This window comes from Strix uralensis, chromosome 9 (assembly GCF_047716275.1).
Source record: "Strix uralensis isolate ZFMK-TIS-50842 chromosome 9, bStrUra1, whole genome shotgun sequence".
Lineage (NCBI taxonomy): Eukaryota > Metazoa > Chordata > Aves > Strigiformes > Strigidae > Strix > Strix uralensis.
In genome coordinates, this window is record NC_133980.1 from 13395334 (window position 1) to 13419191 (window position 23858).

Below are 23858 nucleotides of genomic sequence, written 5' to 3' on the forward strand. Positions count from 1 at the left end.
TCAGTGCAGACTCCTGCTATCTTGTGATTAACTTGAGGCACTCGGAGATTATTTTACTGAAGCTAGAGTGTTTGCTGATGTGGGAAAAGACAATTAATAGTGAAATTTATGCACAGATCTTGCTTAGGCTTTAGCTGTTATTTTCTTCTGGAAGAGCAAATTTGGGCACGTAGGTATGCTGTTTAGTAGACAGAGGCTGCTTCTCTATGTTGAAGACTGTTAAGGAAAATTGCACTAGGTTTAGATTTTATTAAAATCATAGGGAATGAGACAGTTTAGCTTGTATGTAGCTTTGTGCTGAACTGAAGTTGGTTTTCTTGCAGCTTGACAGCAATTTCCCACCTGAGAGCGGGATGCACCGAACTGAGTAAAAAGCAATGCTTGCTACCTCTGTAATGCTGTAGCCTTCTCACAGGTGCCTTGTCAAGGTTAGCCACCTAATCCTGTAGCCTTCTTTGGAAATCAGGCTGTACCAGATAGTAAAGGTGTTGCAGAGAGTGTTGAAGGAGTCTCTCAAATTTTGTTTCTGTGAAAGCATTAACCAGGGAACTTCTTTTGCTTGGTATAGGGAAATGTGCCTTTTTGGCCATCAGATAAAATCTGATAATGCTTTTCTTAGAAACAGTAAGCCAGGAGCCTGTTTAGGTACAGGGATAGAGATGTCACAGATAGAAAATTACTCTCTCTGGAGAAATTTGGAGTTGTGTTTAGTACAGGGATGAACCAGTTGCGTCCTTAACTTGTGTGACTCTTTCCAACAGCTCTGTTAGCTTCAGAGGCATAGAATAACAAACCTGGCTTTATCAGTCTGTGCAGTTAATATCTCCTTCCTCTCCTGTGCTGCAGGCTGTAGGCACTGTGAAGAGTGCTTGGTTGTGGTAGGTTCATGATAAGCAGCTTCTGCTTTGCTGCTGAATGGGACTGTAAGGGCCAGAGCACGCAGGGCTGAACCGGGCTTTGCCTTCTTGAGACCTAAGACTGTGCAGTTGAGAACCAAAGGTGGGGCATGTCATGGCATGCAGGAACCTCATTGCACTGAGACTTTTAAAAGAAAGAAGGTTTCTGAGAAAGGTCTGTTTTGTAATAACCTCTGGTGAAGTTGGTTCCTGTGTATGTATTAATGAGCTGGTGTGGATGGTTGTTGTTGCTACCTTGGCAATGAATTCCTAAAAAGTGATTTTTAGTGTTCAGGTCAAGGGCAGTTGTGGTAAGTGGTAAATAATTGCTAAAAGTGAGCACTTTGGTGGATTTGGAGAACCCATTATGGGGTTTCTCTGGCTGTTCCTTGGAGGTCAGTATTGGGTGCAGGGTATTGAGCAGTACCTGGGGTCTGCAAGTTTAGCAGCAGAGTGGGTTGGGGAGCATGCACTCCCCATTGCTCTCTTCCAAAGCTCGTGGTAGCAGTGATTTACAGTTTATATAACAGGCTTTAGGCCAGATCTGTTCTTCTGGGTTTCAGTATGGCACTCTTGAAAGTGTCTTACCAGACTGAAAGCTTGAAAGGAGTAATTTCTGGTACTTTGTGGGATAACTGCTGTTCTCAGAGGGTTTGCAATTGATTATTCACATGTAGTGTGGGTACGTGTTCACATCTGTGACGCTTCTGAATTTTATTTTTGTCTCTTGCTGTTCATGAACTTTTAAAGGATGTTGGGGGTTTTTTTTGTTAATCACAAAAAGGATAAGCAACTGAAGTGATACTTTCTCGTATTTTTGAGGCATGCTCAGCTATGGCTCTGGGTGCTGAAACCACTTTGATTTCCATTAGCTTAGGAAAACTGTCTGCGTTTTTCAAAGAGCATGCAGTTCTGTGGGCACCAGAGGTGAGGAAAGCCCTGCTTTTTGTAGACCACACTCATGCTCGAAACATAAGAGGCCATAAAAACTCGGTAAAGAGACCTAGATCCCTCTCTGACAGCAACCAGAAATAGATGCTTCAGGACAAAGTAGAGGAAAAGAACAACTGTAGTGTGATGATCTTCCCTCTGTAACGTTCTTTCTTAATTTTGGCAGCTTAGTAAATTGGGGTCCTCCATGCAATTTGTTTAGACTATTGTGTTAAACAGCACCAAAATGTGCCAAAACAAATGTTAGTCCAATTCTCTTTGGGATCCATTTATAGCCCTGGCTCCTGCCACAGCCGTTCCCCTGGCAGGGAGCATGGCCATTCACTTGCCTTGTGCCGGAACAGCTCTTTTATATTAAAAAATTTTGCAGGGTGCCCCCATCCTTGTAGCAGGAAAGGCAGTCACCTGCCTCATACACTAATTAAGTTGAACCGAGAGTTTTTGTCAACTGCAAATATACTTGAGAAATTCCCCCCACCCTTACATCTCTGCAGCCGCTGAGTATTTTGACACGGGTGTCAAAGCTGCTGTGTTTGAATTTAGAAATTGGCCAGTGGGATGAGAATGTGCAGCTGTGGAAGACGCGAGTGCTCTGGCTTCGTCACTGCTCCTCTTGGGCCCACCTATTTCTGTGAGGCTTGTGGGAGCTTAAGGGGATAAAAATGGCTGAGGTAATTAGCAGATCTGGTGGACATCAGCTGGTTGGGATCAGAAATTACTAGAGGTGAGAAGGCAGTAGACAAGCATTTATAATCTGATGTGATGGAACTTATTTCCATAGAAAATAAAGCAAAACCAAGATTTTAAAATTATTGTTATTCATTTTTTTTTAAAAAAATACTTATTTTAGTCCAAGACCTCAGCTGCAGTGGCTGGGTGTAGAAGTCACTCAAATCATCCAAGAGGCAACCAGCCAGGGACAGGGGAATCACACACCACTTAGGTGCTTTACCTGCTGCAAAGACTACATGTTTTATATGGAAAGTTGATTATTTTGGGGGTAAAATAGAAGGTGGCTTTTTTTTTTCCCTCTGGGATTCTTATGACGCAGCATCCCAGTGGACTTTGAGGAGTATTTAACTTACCGGGAAGGGTGGCCAAATTCTCTGCCATCTAAATACAGCATCTGCAGCAGTGTGGAATGTGTGTTGTACAGCTGTGAATGTTCCAGGCATTCAGCATGTCTCCCTTTTCACACAATAGCTTCTATTTATGGCTTTTCATCGAGTTGGGCTCATGCATTCAACATATCTTTGTGTGTGTTTTTCTTTTTTTTTCTTTTCTTTTTTTTTTTTTTTTTTTTTTGCTTTTGTTTTTTAAGGTTTGTAGAAACTCCGAGCCACTTCTCGTGGAAGGAGAGTTACTACCGATCGGCCATGTCCCAGAGCTCGCAGCCCAGGGAGTTCCTCAGCCCAGAGGTGCTCCAGCATATCTGGGACTTCCTGGAACAGTAAGTAGCCCTTCCATGGAACCTGCGGAAAAAGGTGTCTTGGGACAGGACACCTATAATTAGGCTGCTCAGGGGACTGATGCTGGGGGTTTTGGAGTCTTCTGTACCTGTTGATTAGAAGATGTGGGTGTGAGTCTGTGATAACTGACAGCTCTTGAGCTCTCAAGAGGTTCTACATCCAGGCTATGGGGAACAGATGCAGGGATCAGCAGTGACTCTCCTCAAGACCTTTGGTTGCTGAGCTGACTGCTTCCAGCACACGATCACTTAAGGTGGATGGTTGGCATTTTCCCCTAGGGAAATGGGGTCATTACTCTATGTCCAGGCTCTCTTGCTGATGCCAGGGAGAGAGGGGAGGTGGAGATGGTGCAGAGTTCACCCTGTCAGGTCCAGTGAAGGAAATAAAACTGACTCTGTTCCTACTCCTGATTTGCCATGACTGATGCCGAGACAGTTACTGCTATAAATCCTCCATGAGTTCTGTCTTTCAGTGATTTAACTCCTGTGCTCTTACCTCATTTTTCTGATCAGGCAAGTGAAATGTCCCTCCAGGCCCTGTCCTGTCCAGGGGTTGCTGTTAGCATAGCAGGTGATGAGCTAGTTGTTCATTAGTAATTACTTACTTTGTCCTGAGACTGGTTTGTGATCATGCCTAAGTCCTGGGTGACACCCTAACATGTGGCCAGGGGGAAGCAGAATTTAGCCAATTTTAACTGCGTTACTCTGTTCTTTTCAGGCCAATATGCTCAGTTCAGCCGATCGATTTAAACTTCATCGATGGCCCGTCTGAAAATGGCCCTACAAACAAAATAGAGATTAGCATGGACTGCGTCCGAGTGCAGGACACAGAGCTGAATGACCCGATGTGGGTGAGTAGTGAGAAGAACTTCCTTAACATTTGGGGACAGATGGGGAGTTTTTGCAGGAGCTACTCTTGCTGTATTGCCTCGGGGCCATCTTCCCCCTCTTGGTGGAGGAGCTGTGGCTGCTGCCTCTGCCCAAGGAAGTTCCTTCTTGCTTTGCCTGCTGTGTCCCCCCCACAGAAGCTGGTCGGGAGCATGACTCTGCCAACCGACTCTGGTGGTGGTGAACAGTGGTTCTGTACATGAGGCTGAACTGGGTGGTGTGTGACCCATGGAAAGGCATCGCTCCTCTGTGCCTCTCCAGGGATGCGAGAGGGAGCAAGCCTGCTCCTTACCTGCTGCAGTAATGGCAGGAGAGAGGGATGAGGCAGCTAAACAGGTAGAAGACCCGAGGAGTCTCTTGCACTTGCCTGACTGCTCAACTGTCCCTGCTCTCTCCCTGCTTAGACCTAGCTTATGTGGCCTCAGGATTAAAATAGTTGGTATTCAGGGCACAGTTGCAATTTTGCTGACCGAGGGCAAGGGTTCTTCACTGGTTTTTATTCTCTTGAAGGTCAGATATGCATGAAAACTTGGTTTCAGGCTGTGGTTGGGTTTTTTTCCTCCTGTGTCTCCACACAGACAAAGCTAGAGGTGCTTGTAACAAGTCTTGGCCATGGGTGTTTCACCAGTATGGCTCAAGACTGGAATGCAGATGAGACACTGGTGGTTGCTGGTTCATTGCCTTTGGCACAAACCGACCAGCTCTTTCTTAGCAATAGCTCTGGTGAAGAAGCCAGGTGCTATTCTTGCAGGCTGGAGCAGGAGGTATATTGGGAGTTTGAGCTGTTTGTGTCCTGTTTCTGTTCTTCCCCTGAGTTTTGTATACTTCTGTGTGATTTGAAATTTGTGTTAGTGTCTGTAAATTTTCTTGTTCCTCTGTGTTTCCATCCTGAGAAACTGTGTCAATTAATTCCCTGGCTAATCAACCACCATTTTTAATCTGCCCGATGATGGCGTGTTGGTGGTCTGCATCTGGCAGTGTTTGTAACCTGGCGGATCACATCTGCAAGGAAAGAGCTCCCAGGTCCCACTGATTACAGTCCCCAGAGACAGAAGGTTTGATCTGTTACGGCCGCTCTGGTGTGACCGCTGGGGAGACTGTGGTGGTCTTCTCTTTTCTTGCAAGATTGCAAAGGTTAAAAAGGACAGTTTGATGTTGGGTATGTGCTCGGCTGATGTGGTGAAGCTAATCCAAGTTCACAAGGAGAGGTGACTGACATGAAGTCTGGTTATCTTTTGATTCTGCATTCGTGTTGGGCACAGAGGGGTAGTGTGAAAGCCTTCAGTCAGCATTGGGATCTCAGCTTTTACCAAATCCACGTGATGTCTCTTCAATAGCTAGTCCAAAAGATTCTCCATATATTAGAAGGGTTCCTAATTGTCCAAGTGGGTGGTAAAATTCTGTTTGAGCTATGTCATCTTAAAAAACAGTCCCGAACAGTTTAAAGGTTGTTGGCAGAAACTTTACTCCTTCCATGCTCAAACCTGGACTTGCTGCACTGATTGCTAGCAAAGCCTCCCCATTTCCAGTTCCTCTGAGCTGTCCGCAGAGCACTGTGGTAGCTGACAGGCTCACTTGAAGCCCTTTTCAGAGTCTCCCTCTCCTGTCTGTGGTTCAGCGAAACATAAATGGAAAATCCTTGCCTCTTGTCCTCTCTGAGCACTGCCGAAGTGAGCGCTGGGGCTAGGAGAAGAGAGCTGGCAGCTTTTGCTATGCAGTTAGCTCTTGCTTGTGATGGATTTGATCCCAGCCTTGCATGAGGCATTTCTGGAGAAGCTGAGCTGCACAGTGACTTCTTAAAGAAGTGTTTTTCCCTGACATGACAAACTGAAGGGGCAGCAGGGAAATTCCATCCCATCCTCGCCCTTACTGTAAGGCAGCGGCTCAGAGTACATTAATGTATGTACATTAATAAATGTTCCAGTTTGTCTTCAGTGGAAGACAGGACCTTCGCTCAGTTGAATGCTGGACAAAAGCCTTTACAAAGCAAAATATGCATCGCAAACCTGTGCAAACAGCCTGTCTTTTAAAATGAGGATAGCTCTTTTTACTCCCCTTACCACCACCACCTCCCTATAAATTTGCAAACATCCCTGACAGGTGACAACTCCCCCTTGCAGAGAAGTCCGTGTTTGCTTTGCTGTTTCTGGGGCTCCCAGCCGCTGCAACTTGCATTGGCAGAGAATGTGTAGCCTGGGGCAAGGTGTTTGCTGTTTGTCGGCTTTAATCTGAAATACTTTACAACCCTCTTCCCCTCCAGCTTCTCTTTTCCTTTGGATACCTTGGGGGCAAGAGCTCCCCTTGCACCTGTCTCTCCTGTAACCTCAGCCATGTCACTTCTAGACACAAGGTGCTGCACGCAGCTGATTGCAGCAAAGAGTTGAAGAGGGCAGATAAACACAAAGGAATGCAGGAGAAACAGAGGGGCCCTGGGAGATGAAGAATGAGATCAAGGCAGAGTGCTTTTTATTATTAGATTTGTCTGAGGAAAAGAGCAAGGCTAGCTTTTCTCCAAAATGCACCACCATGTGAGATTTAAATAGGTGCAAAGCAATTAAGACTGGTTTATTTAAAGCTATTGTCCTTACGTGGACTTTAAGGCAATCCCAATCAACCTCTAAAATAAGGTCTGCAACTTCTTGCAACTTATGGCTGAAAAATGGAATTTCCAGCTTTTAAAGATGTCCATCCTTGATCCCAAGAGTTGTGTTGGTGAGAGCTGTGATTTTTTTTTTTATTTATTTTAATTATTTTGGGGTACAGTTGCTTGTTCACAACAGAGCTGGCAGTGGGGAAGGAGCTACAGTGTTCAGAGCAGTGCCTGAAGAAATTCTCCCACCAGTGGGCTGGAAAATGAGTGTAAGTCCTGCCCTGCTGAACACCCATCAGTTATGTTCATTGCCTTGAAAATGCAACTGTCTGGGGAGAGAGCTGGAGAAAAAGGTTGGGTGACAAAGAAACCTCTCTTGTCTCAGCTACAGCTCTGTCTCTTGCTGAGCCAAGACCTGACAGTTCTCACTCTTGTTTTTAAAGAAGAAATATTCTTCCTGTGTCCCATATAAGAATGGGGTAAGAGAAACTGGTGATCGGCACTACCTTGAGATGAAAAGAGCTGGTGGGGACAGGAAGAGGGTTTGTGGTGTAACATTAGACAGTCAGCAGTCTTCCCCAGCAGTGCGCCTTGTGACCAGCTCTTTCACAATGTCTTGGGTAGCCCATCTGCGAGGCTGCCGGCTATGCCCCTTCCTCTCCCATGGTGTTAACCACAGGCAGGCTGGGAAATCCCAGCGGAGATCTGCCTTTTTGCATAGCCAGAGTGAGGGGCTGGTGGTCCCTGTGGGTGCAGAGAACATTTAGTCTCTGCCATGGCCCTGGCGTGGGAAGGAGCTGTGGATGCGCAGGAAGGCAAGTTGAATGCGCATCCCACCATTCGTTAGGCCCACCACAGAAGGTGGTCCCCAGCCTCTTTCCTGACCAAGGATGTAGCCAGCACCTTGGGAGGGTCTGTGGTGGGGTGGTGGTCAGCTCCCTTCATTCAAGAGGAACACTGGTCTCGATGGCTGTATCCTGCAGTGCTAGAAACCAGGTAATGCTAAAGGATTTTTTTTTTTTTTTCCTGACTAACTAAATATCCTGGAGCTACAGGGAGGAGGGGTCTGGAGACCTCTCTCTAGGAATGAGTGTGGTGGTGCAATAACCCCTGCATTGCCCTGGAGCCCTCACGGCATGCTGTCAGCCTGCCGTACCAGGTGCAAAATTGCCTGCCTTTACCATCCCTCAGAAGTCCTTTAAACTGCTCACTGATGCTAAGAGATGCTAGTCTGAACCCAAACATAGCTGCTTTGGGCTGAGGACTTCAGCAGGCAGCATCCTGATGAAAGTGTTATTTGAGGGGCTTTCAGGGTCTGGAAGTCTTCTACCACCATCCCAGCAGCATGTCTGGGGCTCCGGGGACCTCACCAGCAGGAGTGCTGTCCCCAGTGATGGAGCAGCTCATCCCCCTCCCCCTGTACATACCTTCCTTTCATGCCCCTGAGCAAGCCGTCCTCCCGCAGCTCCTTGCCTAACCAGTTCAGCGGAATGCCTTTTCCCCAGACAGTCGCGGTGGTCAGAGTTTTCTTAACCTGGATCTGTCCCTCCCCACAAAAGGGAGAGAGAATTCCTTGCCTTTTTATTTGTTTTTATTTTGTCATTCCTCATCTACTGCACATCATCACGGGGATTTGCTCTGTGTGGCTTGGTTAGGCACCACTGAGCTCCCCGTGGGGTGGGTTTTGCCCTGGGGATGGTGGTGCGGGTGCTTCAGACAGGGCTGTGTCCTTTTGGATTTGGGTCCTCAGCTTCATGGGCTGTGGGTGTCCCAAGCCTGGTGGCTACAGAAATTTTAGAGGTGCTACATGTGTTTCATAGTTTTAAAAGCAAAAGCTTCAGCTCTAACTTTGCTGTTCTCCTTTATGCACAGAGGTGGAGATAAAACTAGGCTGTAGGAGAGACTGGATGCAGCCCGTGTAGGACATGGAGGCATCGAGGCTCTTGGACTCAGCCCTCACACCAATGACACATCTCAGAGTTGGTATTTGATGCTTCCTAATGAAAACAAGAAACCTTTTCCAGGTTTAACCTGCTGTAGGCTCATGGAAGAGCCACCCCCACCCCAGCCACCTTGCACAGGATACCTTTCCATGCTGTAGTCTGGTGAGCTGGAGAGGAGTGGGGCTGAGGCCCTTGCAGAGCTACCCTGACCCAAGGTGGCTGCTGGCCCTCTTCTGCATGCTCTCAGCATTAGCGCTGTGTAAATCAGTTTAGCAATTTGTATTTGGTGGCCATGCACTGAATTCCTGTGTCCCTGGGAGCCCATCACCTGGGGGCTATGATCAGGATCAGGTGTGCAACAATATGATGGACAGACAAAAAAAAACTCAACCCACTGTACAGAAGGGTGTCTGTTGCCGCCTGTCTGTTGCGACTGAGGTAATGGCTGAGGAAGCAGATGAAAGCTGGTTACGGGGTGGTGGGACTGCAGGACAGGAAGGGCATCCCTGTGTACTGACAGCAGGGCAGGGAGCTGGGATGGCATGTATGGTGTGGCTGAGCGGTGCAGGAAGAATATCTCAGTGCAGGGGCTGACTAACACATGGTTTGTGCTTCCCAGGGCTCTGGCAGGTGCTGTAGCCCTGCGTTTTGTTGGGAAATGGTTTTGCACCTGGAGGATAAGGCTGATTTGATAAGTAGATGCAGCAGAGTGGGTTGTGTGGCCATCTGTTTCCATGCCTAAGTATTCCCGGATTGACCATAGAAAGGAAGGAAGGAAGGACTTTGCACAGCACAGGGATATGATCAAAGCTTTTATTACTGTCTGGTTTGTGCTTGAGAGAGTTTGAGGCTTGCCAAGTTTCTCTTCTTTGTGGGTATTTGTTCGTTCCATAGCTGTGCAAAGAAAGTTGAGATTATGCAAAGGCATTTCCATAATGAGCAAACGCATTATTCTGCTGGAAGTTTCCCTCCAGCACCTCTCTTGTTTGCAGTTGAACTCATAAGGTCTCCTAATTTAGGCTTGGCTTTGTAATCCTGCTGAATGTTTAATCTTCTGCTGTGCAGGTCCCTCCAAGTGGTCTAATCATCACATTTAGGGCTGCAGATCCAAATCCAGAAATGCTCAATTCTTTCAGATAAAGGATGCAATAGCAAATACATTTGTACGTTCAGTTTGGCCGAAGCCTGAAGACTTCTCTTATTCTGTGTGTAGTAGGGCTCTAAAGACATATTTGTTTCTTTAAAATAATTTTTCAATAGTTGTCTTTCCTGTGCCGTTTTGCCCTGGTTTTGGCTTCAGACCAGGGCTGGCTGCATTTCTTTTTTTAGGAATTCAGCCAGTTGATGACTATCGTTATACCAAGTGTTTTATTTTAATGCCAATTCCCTGAATTCTCAATGGTATTGAAAAAAAAACAGTGAGTGATCTGACTGCTGTGCTATGGATCATTTGGGAAGTGTATCTAAAATTCCTTTAAATATTTCTGCCCTTTCAGTATCTTGCTTTACATTTATCTTGGGAAGGAATAAACTAATTTTAAGCTGACAAGCACAAACCTACTGGAAAAGAGCTATGTGTGAGATGGGGTGTTTCGCATTAGTTCTGGCCTGGCTCCTCTGGAGGGCTGGCTTTAACTCCCCAGCTCCTATTGCTACAAGCACTTGAGGTGGAAGAGTGTTGCAATTGTGAGTCCTGTCATCTGCCTACATGCAAATACGTCTGAACAAAAGAAGCAGTGCTTCAGAAAACATCTTCCCCAAGCAGCTAGGCCTGCCTCCAAAGGTTTCCATGGTGCTGCACGTGCTCTCTGCTTAAGTATGGAGCAATAATGCGTTACTGCTTATTTTACATCTTTAAAAGGTCTGCACAAACACTTAATTAAAAGGCATCTTGATCTTGGAGCAACAGATCACTGGCACTTTTGCCTCCAGAGCAAGTTTAGGGTTTATGCTGTCTTGATGGGAACTTCACTGTATGTTTCTATCTAGTTGATAGGATCCCCCCTTTTTTTGTCTTCTTAGACTATAAACATCATTCACGTATTTGTTGGGAACAGTTTGACTGGGTTAGAGCCCATAAGTGCTTGGGCAGCTGGTGTTTCAGCAAGGCATGAAGCACAGCTTGAACACCAGCAGAAGTGGAGTGGCCATCTCCAAAGTTCACCTTCCTCTGGACTTTGTTTTTTGGTTTTGTTGGGTTTTTTTAACAAAATTGCTGGAAGAAGGGAAATGAGGCCTTTTTCTCCTATTAGCTGGAAGTAGGGTGATGAATTGAGCTATCCGTATCCAGTCAAATGAAAACTTTGCCAGGATTTGTGGTACCCCGCTTTGTGGGCTGAGATGGATGGGGAGCACCTCACGGTGCTGTAATGAGCTGCAGTGCTGACCATGCCTGGGAAGGGGTGCCCAGGCTCACGGGATGCTCCTTTCAGGCTAAGACAAACCTGGAGCACAGCCCTGGGAGCACCCCACTCCCCTTCCTTTTTCTAACACAGCCAAAGTGTTTGTGCTGCAGCGAGTTGTGGGGTGTAGCTTTTGTTTTTAAAGTCCTCTCTTGCATTAATTGGGATTCTTGCTTTGAAGAAAGTCCTATGCATCCAAAGTCTCACTGTACGTGTTGCTTTGTGGTTCTGCAGATCCTGCCCACAGTGCTGTTAACTATTTTTTTCCTCCAATATTTCATAAAGAGACTTTTGGACTAGGTAATGTTTTCCTCTGAATGTCTCTACCATCTGCTTTCCACCTCACTGTCACTGATTTGATAGCATTGAAATTAATGAGGGAGTGAATTGTCAGGCAGTCACAGAAAATTAAATCAATCTCTGTGAAGCGTAGATTAAGGAGTGGTTTGTGGCCTGGGTTAGTTCTCTCACTGGTGAATGAAGTCTTTGCTAATCAGCATCTGAATTTGCAGAGATTAATGAAAGATCAAAGGAGTTTTCAGTGACGAATGTAACTGTCACTCTAAAAGCATGGATTTTTATCTCCAGCCTGCTTAAACAGAAGGAAAAGGTACCCTGAAGCACCCTTCTTTCTTTTTGAGGGCATGGATAGCTATGGTGGACCTCATGGTGATGTCCAGACTGGATTAAAATTAAACAAGTCAGAAACTAAAGCAGTCAATCTTCTGGGGAAGGTCTCTGGCCAAATAACTGAACCCTATGGTTCATATGACTGTTGCCGTACTGGTGGTGGATGTGGCATGGGAGAGCAGGCAGAGGGCACCTGGACAAAGACCAGCACTGCAAAATACAACATTTCTGCATAGGAAACAAGGAACAAACAGTCTCCCTGGCTGCCTCGGGATGTATGTTGTGGCCCAACACACAAGGGCAATATAGGGTAGTGGTGATGTGCTCACAAGCATGAATGGCTATCAGTTGCAGGGTCAGGGTTTAACCAGAGGTCTGGGAGACTGTTCTTGAATTATTTAAGACTGATAACTGTTTTTTTTATTATTGGATGATTGCACAAGGGCTTGAGTGGGAGGGAGTTGGCAGTCTAGTAGAGGCTGTCTCTAAAGAGCTACTGTGATTGTGCATTTATGAACAGTTGTGAGTTTTCTGAGAGCAAGCTGTAGTTTATACAAGATAAAGAAAGAGCAACACTTTCCCCTCAGCTGCTTGTGCAAGAACAACACTGGTCTGTCAACAGTTGCTCCTCTCGTAATTAAAAACAAAGACTCTCTAATCTGTTGCTATCTCCTGCTTTTCCCTTTCCCTGGCCAGAGCGCTCTGTCTCGTGCTGGGATGCAGGTTTGTGCCACCTCCAGCAGGAGGGATGGGGCTGTTGATGCTGCTCAGGAGCAATTCTCCTCAACTTTCTGGTGTAATTTCCTCTCTCTTACTTTTGCAAAATATTTCATGAAAATGGAAAGAGGGTCAAGCATGATGTGCTGAGCATCCAAAGATCCTCATCAGGAAGAAGTGCAGCTTGAATGTTGAGAGTTGTTACTCTGAAAAAGAGCTGCTGATAGCAGAGGCTTGAACCTCCAAAGTCCTCTGGTCATGTCTCCATGTATGAGCATCTGCTGACCCATGGTTTTGCACTCATCAGTGCAAAAGTGTTTGCTGGCCAGAGGGTTTGCAGGCTTATCAGCTGCCTTGCAAAGATCTCTGTGTCTAGACAATTGTTTCCTTTTATCTCTAAGCATTTTTAGTGAAAGCAGCTGCTCTTTAAAGAGAGTCACTAGGGTGCAAAAAGAAGTGGAAAAATTAGATAAAAGGAGCACCGGGAATAAACAGATAATACTTTGTATGCTCGATGCCCATCCTGCATTGTACACCAACTGTGGGAAGTGAGTCCCTGATGGCGTTTTGGTAGGAGTGACCTCTCTTGATGGGGTTGGAGGGGTTTTGGTTGTGCAGATGGTAGGGAAGGCATGGGGACTTTGCATCATCTTGGCTGGAGAGCTGAATCTCTCCAGAGGAGTGTCTTGCTCTCTTATTAAATAGAGCTTGGCAGCTGGAGGGCAGAGTCCCTGGGGGCTGCATGTGCCCTTCCTAAACCAATATTGCACAGCAGTTGTGAAGGGAACTGGTTTTGTTTCACAACTCCTTTCCACCTTCCTTCTCCCTGCTCCCCCCACATAGCGTTATCTCCTGACATGATGCCATTAACTCTCTAATTAGCCCTAGGGGTGTTCTGGGGGAGATAAGGAGGCTATAGGAGCTCAAATAAGCAGCGTGCGCAGATGTTTACCCAGGGTCGGAGGGCAGGGCTGTTGTGACAGGCGATTGCCCTGGGGAGGGCATGCTCCTTGGGGGAAGGAGTAGCTGACCTGTGCTGTGGGCAGAGCCAGGAGCTGGGCTCTCCTCCGGCCCTCGGCGAGTCTATCTCGTTATCCCACACTTGTAAAATGGGAAAGAAAATGCAATTTGGAATCCTTGCAAGAAGGAATTGATGCTCAGTATGAAGCACTTGCAGCCAGGGCATGTTTCTAGATTAAAGGTTCATACACTTGAGTGCTTTCCATAGGAAGTTCTGGGCATCAGACCTGTCCCTGGGTCAGTGGTGGGGAAGCCAGGAGGGCATCGAATTTTTGCTTGTGGGCGCAGCAGAGCCGTTAATCCTGTGAGAGCCAGGGGTGCCCATCCCTCTCCTGCATGTGTTGAGCTGCACCTCCCATGCAGTGCCCTGGAGCAGCCTGCCTGGATGCACGCAGGGCTGTATCCAGTCAGCAGCGGGCATGATGCTGCCTTTCAGCTGTATCTCTTGTTTGTTTGTTTGTTGTTGTTGGGTTTTTTTGTCTTGCCATAGATTTTTTTTTTTTTTTTTTTTAAATGGGGCAAGTCCTTGTTTCAGTATGTGCTGAGTTCTGGGTTCTTTTTCTCTTCTTCCTTGTGGTTTGAGCAATGAAGACCAGCTCTGCATGAGTTTTCAAGAAGGGAAGGTGACTTTTGCATTTTTGAAAGTATTTTCTTTTTGTTCTTTAATTTGGCTGCCTGCTATTGCAAGTCTATCACGTCTGTCCCTGTAAAGTCTTCACTGGAAAGACTCCCAAAGCCAATTGGCAGAGGTTTGCTTTTTGACCATTCAGCAGTTACTCAGATGTAACAAAAAAAAAAAACCCACCACACAACAAAAAAAAAACAAACCCCACACTCTATTTTTTCCCCTCCTCCTTCTGTTATCTCAGTCCTAATTTGTAAACATTTCTGAGCTGAGTGAATGTCACAGTCCATGGTGACGCGGTTGATCCAGATGCTATTTTTATAAGAGTGAAGAGGTCTGAGCAGATTTTTTTTTTCTTTCATCTGCAGGAAATTCTGCCTGAACCACCTAACACGCAGGCAGGTGTGTGTGCACACACACACCCCTTCTGCAAGAAATTACACAATCTCCAATTAACACTACAATTGTGGCAAAGACATTTTTAATCGTTGTGATTTAGCGCACTTACTTTGTGTCCAGGAAGGGTTATTATGAGTGGTACTGGTGAGAGAGGCTGGGATGAACTATATAACATCACGGTGAAAGTGCATTCAAACAGAGAACCTGAATCAGCAGTTTGACTTGGCTGATGCCTCGTTTTGGAAACTTAGGGGTCTTGTTTGTGTATTATTTTGTTCTTCAACGTACCAGCAGGAGCCACAAAGTGTTGCCAGAAGCTTTCTAGAATATCTGAGTCAGACCCAGGAGGGTTGCAGCTGAAACTTTCAAATCTAACTAGCAATTATTATTTTTAGTTTCCTACAGTATTGGAGGTAAATTGCTTTAAAGAGATTTCCTGAGGCTGAGCTGCTTTGGGTTTTTTTAAATTCAATCCAACTGAGAATCCAAAGTGTGAAGTGCCAGGCTTTATACAACTCCTGATGCTTTGGGTTGATTTCTTTATTTTCTAGTTTGTTCTTTTCCTGTTCAGGGTGGGGGAGAGCTTGTTGGACTAGAAGAATAGAGTTAAACCTTGTTCACTGGCCTCAGTATGAAGTAATTCTTTTTAACATGTGAAAGGAGGGCCTTTGCCTGAATCTGTTTGCTTTTTTCTGACTAGGCTAATTGGTATAATAAGGTATAATCTCTGTCTACAAGGATTGTCTTGCTGTGACTTCGACCATTACAGTTGCAACAGGACTGATGTTGGTGTTTCCCTTGGAGACCTGTCCAGAAGGCTTAGATAAATGGTAATTATCACCATCCCATTGCTGAGAAGTGAGTGTGCAGTTTGAGGAGGTGGGGGTGTCCCTTTGGTTTTGTGACTCAGCCATTTAAGCATACACTGTTTCAGAGAGTCAAGTTTCCTTCTGAGAGCCTCTAAGAGATGCTGCCTTGCTGCTATTAGGTTGTTGGAGACTCATCTATGTGAAATTTTGTATCTGCAAAAAGAGTGAATCAAATGAGACTCCAGGAACTTTTCTTTCTCATGCTAAGGTAGAAAGGCGAGCGCTCAAGCCTTTACCTCTTCCCTTGCTCCACAGGTGCTGGTATGAATATTCAAGACATGACACCAGCCCATGGGACAGGGGAGTGCATTTAGGTCTGAAGCCAGTGAAACAAAGTTTGGAGCCCTGGGGTGATGAGAGGGGCACACTTGTGCCGGGGCTGCAGCAGCGCTGGTGGGCGCAGTGTCTGGTCCATGCGCTGTTACCTCCTGTCAGGGTGGTGGTGGCCTCCTTTGTGTCACTTGTGCATGACTGATTTGCAAAAAGCCACTTGTCCAGCATCCACTTCAAGGTGACCGCACAGGCTAATGCCTCTGAAACACTGAGCCAGGTCGGGGCTGTGCATATAGAGGGCAGGGATTTGTGCTGACTTGTCAATTTATTCATGCTATATGCACTTCTCCTCATGTTTGACATGCAGATCTCTTTGGATAAACTTCCACATATCTCTGTGTAGTGCATCTGGGTGTTGCTTCACCCACAACCACCTCCAGCCACCTGTGGGACAGAAGATAGCACATACCTAACACAACAGTGCTGCATTAATGACTTGGAAAAGGAGGATCTTCTGAGTTTCACAGCACAGCTAGCACAAGAGATTTTTGCAATGACTTGCTGAGGTTGGGAGATCTATGTATGTATATACCTTCTCCTCTTTCCTTCCCCTCCATAGCTTTTGAACTTAAGGGCCAGTATCAAAAATTTGACAGTATTCAGGGGTCAAAATGATCATCTGAGCACAGCATAACTTCTCCTCACTACTAGACAATAGAAAATCCACAGGTGACTTCTAGCTTGATGTCCAGCTCCACACAAGCTTTACAGTGGTGTTGCGAAGTGACCCGTTTGGCTAACGGTGCTGTGGCTGCTCCCTGCAAACCTTGCCTGCATCTTCAGATTAGTGCTTGTGTGGCTTTTTGGCTTGTACCCATCTCAGGTGAGATCAGGTAAGTGCACCAGGCGTAGCCCCTGGTGTTAGGTGGTGCCAGGGAAGATGGAGAGGAAGGGGCTGTGGCAGTGGTCTGTTGAGTTGTTCCTGTGATGTAGGAAACGTGCTGTGTGCTCAGGAGACTCTTGCTGGTAGTTCAGGAGTGCTGGAGGTGTGTGTGGCCCCAACCCGAGCTGGGATGTTGCTGTTGATGGTAGGTAGGGCTCTCCCTTGGCTGGGGAGGACTCTGCTCCTCTCTGCAGCCTGTTATTGGAAGCATCTCCTTGCATTGTGCTCAGTGAGAAGGAATCGGGAAGGTGCACTGGAAATGCCTGCGACCTTTCGCTCTTGTGCCCAGCAGTCCTCAGCTGAGCTGTGCTCTCAGGGTTAGAGCTAAATGAGACATCTACCCTGCTTCTTGTGGCGAGGAGCTGTTGCAGGGTAGGGAGGGCACTGTGATCCTCTGCTCTGTTGCTCTTGTGTTGGTTCCTGCCTGAAGGTGGTTTTGCCCCATTTTATTAGTGGCAGTCTCATGAATGTGCTGCCTGTCTCTAGCCAGGAGAGAGGCCGGTGCGAGCTTGCAGTGTCCTTTAATTCATAGATTGGTAGGAAGTTGGTGGTGGCTCCTTCTGCCGCCGTATGGCTGGAGAGCCGTTAGCACCCTGAGCAGCACAGCCTGCTTGCTTTCATCTTCCTGTGAACCTGGAGTCCTCTCCCTGTGTGCCCAGAGAAGTTGAGGTTAAACGGTGCCCAGAGGCAAGGGAGTCGGCATGGCGGGGAGCACCAGCAGCTCCTGGGCCGAGGCTCGGCTGCACAGAGATATTGAGGCCACGGGTGGGTTTGAGCCCTGCTGGGGACCCCTCTCCCCCCTGCCAGGCACCTGCAGCAGGAGGTTTGGTGTGGGCTGCCAGAGCTCGCCATGCGTGAGGGTACTTGGCAATTAGGCACCGGTCTGTTTGACGACAGGTCCTCAAATAAAAGTCTGAAGCACTGTCATTAGGCTGGGAGGGCAGGCGGCCGCGCTCTGATCTGGATGTTTGGTTTCCTCTCTTCCCCCTCCCTACCCCTTTAAAAAGGTGTTTTGTTTCCCCTTGCTCCATGGCGCTTACCCTGCTCTTTGGGAGCAGGCAGAACGAGCCGGCTTTTGTTCTTGCCGTGCATCCCGCTCGCTCGGTGGGTTGGTGGGGGTCCCCTTCCAGCCGGGGGTCCCCTTCCAGCCGGGCGTTTCAGGGCAGCTTGGGATGAGACATCCCGGCTCCAGGGGGGTGGCTGGTGCTGCCGCCGGCACAGAGCGGACCTCGCTCCGGGCGGCTCCTTTCAGGACACAGGGACAGGACAGGGGTTTTGGCTGCTTGCTCAAAGTAAAATCACAGTGAGGCTGTTCTGATCTGCCTGTCTGCTCTCTCTGTTCTCCCACAGACCGAGTCTCGGCTAAGTGCTTTTCTTGTCTTTCTCTTCAAAATTCTTAGTTTGCCGTGGGCACAGTGTCCAGGTGGTTTTTACTGAGTAATACCCAACAACTTCTCCCATGTATTAATTCAAAATCACGAGTCCCTTTGGACGAGTTTCTTTTTAATTTTTTTTTAACATTACCTGTTTTAAGTGAGGTTTTTATTTTTTTAAAGGCATGAGTTAGAAGCAGTTGCAAAAGAGGGAAAAAAATAGAGCTGGAGTGATGTCCTGCAAATATAGGACCTGTTGGCTATGAGCATAGCTGAGAATACACAGATAACAGAGAATGTAGCTGGATTATGGTGCGTGAAACAGCGATTGCTTCTCAGAAAGCTTCTTGTGGGTTTTGTCCCAAACCTGTGTGCTGCAGCAGCCAGAGGCTCAGCTGTGTTACTGCACCACCAGTCTCGAGCGTTGCATCTCGATCCCTTCCCAAACATTTTGAGCTTTGGTAGCAGCAAAGCCTGTGCCTAAAAAAAAAAAAAACCAACCCTGGAGTTTTCTCAGAAAATAAATAAATAGAAGTTTCTTGGAGCAGCTTCTTTGGAGCAACTCCGTGGCTGTCTTTTGAGTTCCCAAACTTGTAGAAAAGTGACAGGGGAAAGTTATAGTTTCCTTTCTTTTCTCTTTTTTCTTTTTTTTTTTTTTTTTGTTATTTTCCCCCCGTACCTTTGCTTTTTAGAGATTGGTGATAAGGAATTCTAACTACTTAATGAGCTGGGAGAGGCCTCTCTCCATTGGAGTGGAGGACTCCAGGTGGCACTTTGACAGATTGGACAGGTAAGGCAGGAGAGCCCCACCTCCTCCTCCTTGCCTATAGTTAGGTATATAAGGGAAACTTCAATTATGCAGAGAGGCACACTCCGAGTCCTGTTATCTTTCAAGTAGCATCACATATTTTTAGGGTCTTCTAGGGGGTGGGAGGTGTTTGTCAAAATCCTGGAGCCAGAAGAAAGAACAGCAGCATTGATCAATTTGACTGCTAACATGTTGTACCTGGAAAACAATGCCCAGTCCCAGTATAGCGAGGTAAGGATTCTAGGTTTGAGCTATGATATCTTTAATATATTTTTATTTTTAGTGAATGCATGTGATTTCTTCACCCCTGTAGTCCTGAAGTTAGGTGTGGAATATACACTTGTTTTTTGAAACTTTTGCACTTTACAATGGGAATCGGAGTTTGTTGTGCTAAATATCTGAATGAGAGTGAACTTTTGAGTCTTTACATTTGGGACAGTGAATTTTTTTGGGGAACCCTGATCAGCCAAACATAATTTTCTTTCGTTGGAGAAGCAAGGCAGTTGCTTACAGTGGGCAATACATGTTACAGGTTGCGTTCCTGTAGCAGTCTGAACAGTATCTCTGTTGACTGAATTACAACTCCTTTACTAGTCCTTTATTGCCGAAATTGCTGCTTGTTGCTAAAAGTGGATGGTGTGTAGGAAATAACCAAAAATGCATTATAAGTCCCTTCTTAGGTTACCTCTTAAAATAAAATAATATGCAAACAAAGTTTCTCTTCTGCAAATGTTGCATTAATGTCCACACCAATAACTCTTTTACTCAGTGCTGTTAATACCTTGTCTCCTGACTTGCAGCATCAGGAAGATATTTTATACAGGGTGTTTGTCTAAACATATTATATTGAGATGGATGTGTGTACAATGGATGCATATTGCTTTCTACAGCCTTTTGCACCGCATGGGCGCGAGTGGAATGCAAACTTCAGATACAGCTTTGATTTTATTTTTTTTTAAATTTATTTAATTGCTTTTAACCAACTGGGTCGATGCTTTGTAAGGTGGCAGTGGAGAGAATTGCTGCATGCTGTGCAAATCTTTGAGGAAGTTACCTGGGGTTGAGGGAGATCTAACAACAATATTGGTTTACATTCCAGTGGAGACAGCAGCTGTGTTGACACTCGTCAGAATGGCAATGCAGCCAAAGCTCCTCTGTGTGTGTGTGTGAGTGTGTGCACGTGTGTGTATTCCTGGTGAAAATGCTTCAAGTGGAGGGCACAGGGTATGAGACCTGAAGCTCAGCCACTTGGAAGAGAAAATAAAATAGGAATTGCAAGGCCGAGAGAGGAGCTAGATGTGATAACTGGCGAGGAAAAGCCTGTTAAAAGTGCACTTGGGGCTTGCACGCCTGGGATGGCAGGTTGGCGGCTTGGGGAGGGCAGGGGTAAACTGAAACCGGCGTGTTTTCCGTCTCCCCTTCTGCAGGGAGTGCAAACGCCCTGTGTGCGTGTGGTTCCTAGCTGCTGCTGCTGTGCAGAAGACCCGAATTGGTGACTTTTTTTTTCCCTAGGTTAATTATAAACTCTTAAATGTGGAGAGAGCACTTCTCAGAGTTTGTTTGGCATTATTTGTCTGCTGCTATCTGATCTACTTTCATTGAATAGCAGCAGTGGGGCTATGGAGTCCCTATGGTTGACTTGCTGGGCTCATCTGTCAGAAGCGATGTGCTCAGGAGTGCTCTCGCTCCGCTTAAATGCCGTTCATCACTGTTGCTGTCAGGGGAGGTTTTTTAAAAGACTTTAGCTCTGATTTCCACCCCTCCCTCCTTTCCCCTTCTTGGATTTGAACATGGTGCACCAACTCTGTTCATCCAGCGAAACATATGCTGGGGAAGGAATACCTGATCAGCATTGACTTGGCTTTATTTCTGAGGAAGAGTGGTCATTCTAATGACTTCTCTCAAAAGAGAGGGAGACTTGTTAATGCTCAATTAAAATATATTGGTGATGATGAACTTCTGTCATCCTAAGCTTGAAAACCAGATGTAGGCTTTGGCATTGTTTCCTTAAAAAATAAAAACTAATTTAAAAAAAAAAAGCTCTCAGTGTGGAAATAGAAGTAGCAATTTGTTGCAACTGATGCTTGCTGAAGTTCAGATTTTAGAGCTATTGCTGGATTGGGCAGAAAGTGGCCATACCAACTCATGAAAAACTTGGTATAGGCTATAGTTTGGGTTTAAAAACAGACAAAAGAACTTATTTAGGGGAAGTAATTTTTTTTTCCATTGAAATCAAATCTTGAAATGGAGAGTGGGGAGTCCCCTCCCACCCAAAGCCCATTTCTCAAGGTGCTTTGCCCAGCTGCCCCAGGATGCTCACTGCCTGCTTGCATATGCTGAGCTCTGCCCTCTGCGCCCACCAAGTGCTGTGACATGTTCCACCCCGCAGCCTAGGAACTGGCCTTTGTGCAAGCCCTGGCTCAGGCTGCGTGGCCAGGGCAATGAGCTCACACCATTGCCCACGGCCCTACAGCACCCGTGCCCGCAAGAGCGGTGCTGAATGCCGTGGTGAGATGAGGAGTTCCTCCCAAGTGGGCAAAATCTGGATGAGAAAATCTGTGAGAAAGCAGAAGGGTGTTGAAGTGAATCACAGCCCTGAAAGGCAGGAGGTAGAACCTGCCCCAACCACTTTTCCAGCTTAATCAAACCTAGCATTTGATCTTGGTTGACTATAAGAACGATTAATCTCTTTGTTGGCAGAGCACTGGACTCGATGACCCTGGAAATCCATTCCTGTGTGTTTATGAGTAGGAGATGTGAAAAGGAGAGAGACGTTGGGGAGGTTGTAATGGGGTGATGAGGTGCTGATGAACAGGAACCCTTTGGATCTCATTGTGTCGTCTTACCTCATCACCACATCTGGAATTTTAGGTGTTATGCAGAAATGTTTGCGGGGGAGCATGCACAAAATCGGGTGTGAAGAGAGTATCTGCAAGTTTGTCCAGTCTTGTCCAAGTTTTCTGGGTACTGGGAGGGAAGAGTGAGAGTGATAGAGATTCCCTTTAGGGACTCTGGATTCTTCTGCAGTTTGGCTGAGATGATGATGTAGTTTGGAGTGTTTGCTAAAATCAAATTAAAGCATTGCCAAAAGAATAAACACATCTTGTTTAAACACTGATAAGAAATATGTGCCATGACTTTTGATTATATCCTTCAGCCTTCCCAAAGATCTTCCTGCTCTTTGTGGGAGAGAGACAAATTAAATAATCTCTTTCTGTTAAGATTTTTATCATAGTTCTGGGAGGGGAGTGAAGGAAACTAGTTTTAACCTAAAACGTCTTGTGCTCTACTTTATGGCTTTTTGGCAGCATTCCTGCACATTGGAAATTAAGAAAAACTATATACAGATTGCTGCAAATATCTTTGAGGTTTAGGATAGCCTGTTCAGAAAGGTGTATTTTTTGGTTTGTTTTACTTTTCCCCTCTTAGCTTTTTTAATAATAATTCAGATGTGTGTGTTAGATGTAGTGCCCTGGATGCGAGTCCTTCCTCTTTGCAGGAGCAGACATGTGGGTCTCTGGGGTGGCCTGGAAGGATATCCTGAGGGAGTTGGACCTCCTCAGTAAGAGGAACATTTCTTGCAGCTATCTGGGACACTGGTTCAGCAAACATTAGTTTAAAGTTAAGGAATCTGGGAATTGAGCTGTGGCTCATTTTTGAGCATCAACTTCATTGGTGTGTACTGAAAGTGTGACTGGGGTTTATTATCCTTGCTGTCAGCCTGGATTTGGCTGTGAACCACCGAGGACAAAGCCATGGCCCCTCTGGTGTTGCTTTCCATGTCTGGTTTTGCCAGATGGCAGGGGTCACCCCGACTGCATTCGGCAAAGGCTCTTCCCCTCCTGCCGTCCCATCCCTGTGGCCCTTGATCGAACCCTGGACAAAGGAAGCGGTCTCTGAGGGATGTTACCTGGTCACTGCCCAGGAGAGCAGCTCACCTGCTCCTTTCCTCCAGTCTGGAGGTACCAGGGAGAAAGGCTCATCTGTGCAGTAACCCCTGCACCCCACATCTTGTCCTACCCCAAGATGAAAGCACTTGGATAGATGCTATATGAAGCTTAATGAGTTTCTCAAGGAGGGTTTTGGCTAAACCTGACACTCTCTCCTGATCCTTCCTCGTCCTGTTTGTGACAATGTCTCAGGCTTCTGCTGACTCCAGGTAGGCAACCAACTCCCGATCCCTGGGAGGAAATCTCTCCCTGAGCTGTGCAGGGTTCAAGTATGATTGCCACGCCTTTCAGTGGACTCTGTTTATTGAAATGGTATTAATACCCCACACATTTGGGCACAGTCTCTTATTATGAGCAAGAAATAGGGAAGTGCATTGGGGGTTGTGTTCCTTGGCAACGTCCAGCTGCAATTCCAGCTACTCTTCTTGTGTATCTGTTGTTTGTATTTTGCTGCAATTGCACTTAAGGGACTAAAGTTTTTGTCATGTGACATCTTCTGTGCAGGCTTGTGAGGCCTGTGTCTTATCCTTGGGCTGCAAAGTTCTTCCGCAAGGATGTAGAGGCCCTGTATAGCCAGGTACCTTTTCCTCTGAGAGGTTTTAAAACTGCAGTCCAGTTGCAAATGTTTAACCTGAGATAGAAAAGCCTAAGGTTAGATATGCCTGTATCTTTTGTTTGGAACACTCTGGAGGAGAAACGCAGGGAAGAGCAGGAGTTGAGTGTTTCCAGTAAAGGTCCAACCAGTTATTGGAGCAGGTTTGTCATGCATGGATGGTCTTCTATTGTTTCATAATAGGTACCAAAAAATTTTGGTGTTATCAATCTTGATAGTAGAGGTAATGTGACCCCCATGTTGAGCAGTGAATCAGGGATGTCACCTGGAGAAATCCTCTTTGCTTTAGACAGGGGGACTGGACCTCAGCAGTCTAAGGCTGTGGGTATAGCCCAGAAATAAGCGATGGTAACCTGCATATGGGTGGAAAGAATGTATGTGTCCTTTAATAGACAAAAATGAAACCTGATGATGACGTTCTGTCCATCTGCACATCTTTAACTTCTCAGTGAGTGGTGTGCAATACTTCTGCAGAAATCAGGATAGTTTGGCTGTGTGTA

The 23858-nt window shown here is 46.3% G+C and overlaps 1 protein-coding gene across 3 annotated transcripts in view; it reads left to right on the plus strand.

Annotated features, from left to right (window-relative positions):
* Positions 1-23858, plus strand: part of TP63 (tumor protein p63) — a 104214-nt gene that overhangs the window by 17720 nt on the left and 62636 nt on the right. For 2 of the 3 annotated variants that reach the window (XM_074878214.1, XM_074878215.1), the window contains exons 1-2: positions 3094-3297; positions 4034-4166. In XM_074878214.1, the coding sequence (XP_074734315.1) occupies positions 3224-3297; positions 4034-4166 (207 nt within the window). In that variant the 5' untranslated portion in view covers positions 3094-3223. Of the gene's footprint in view, positions 1-3093; positions 3298-4033; positions 4167-23858 lie in introns of those variants that run through there. The other variant, XM_074878212.1, reaches the window with a different exon arrangement.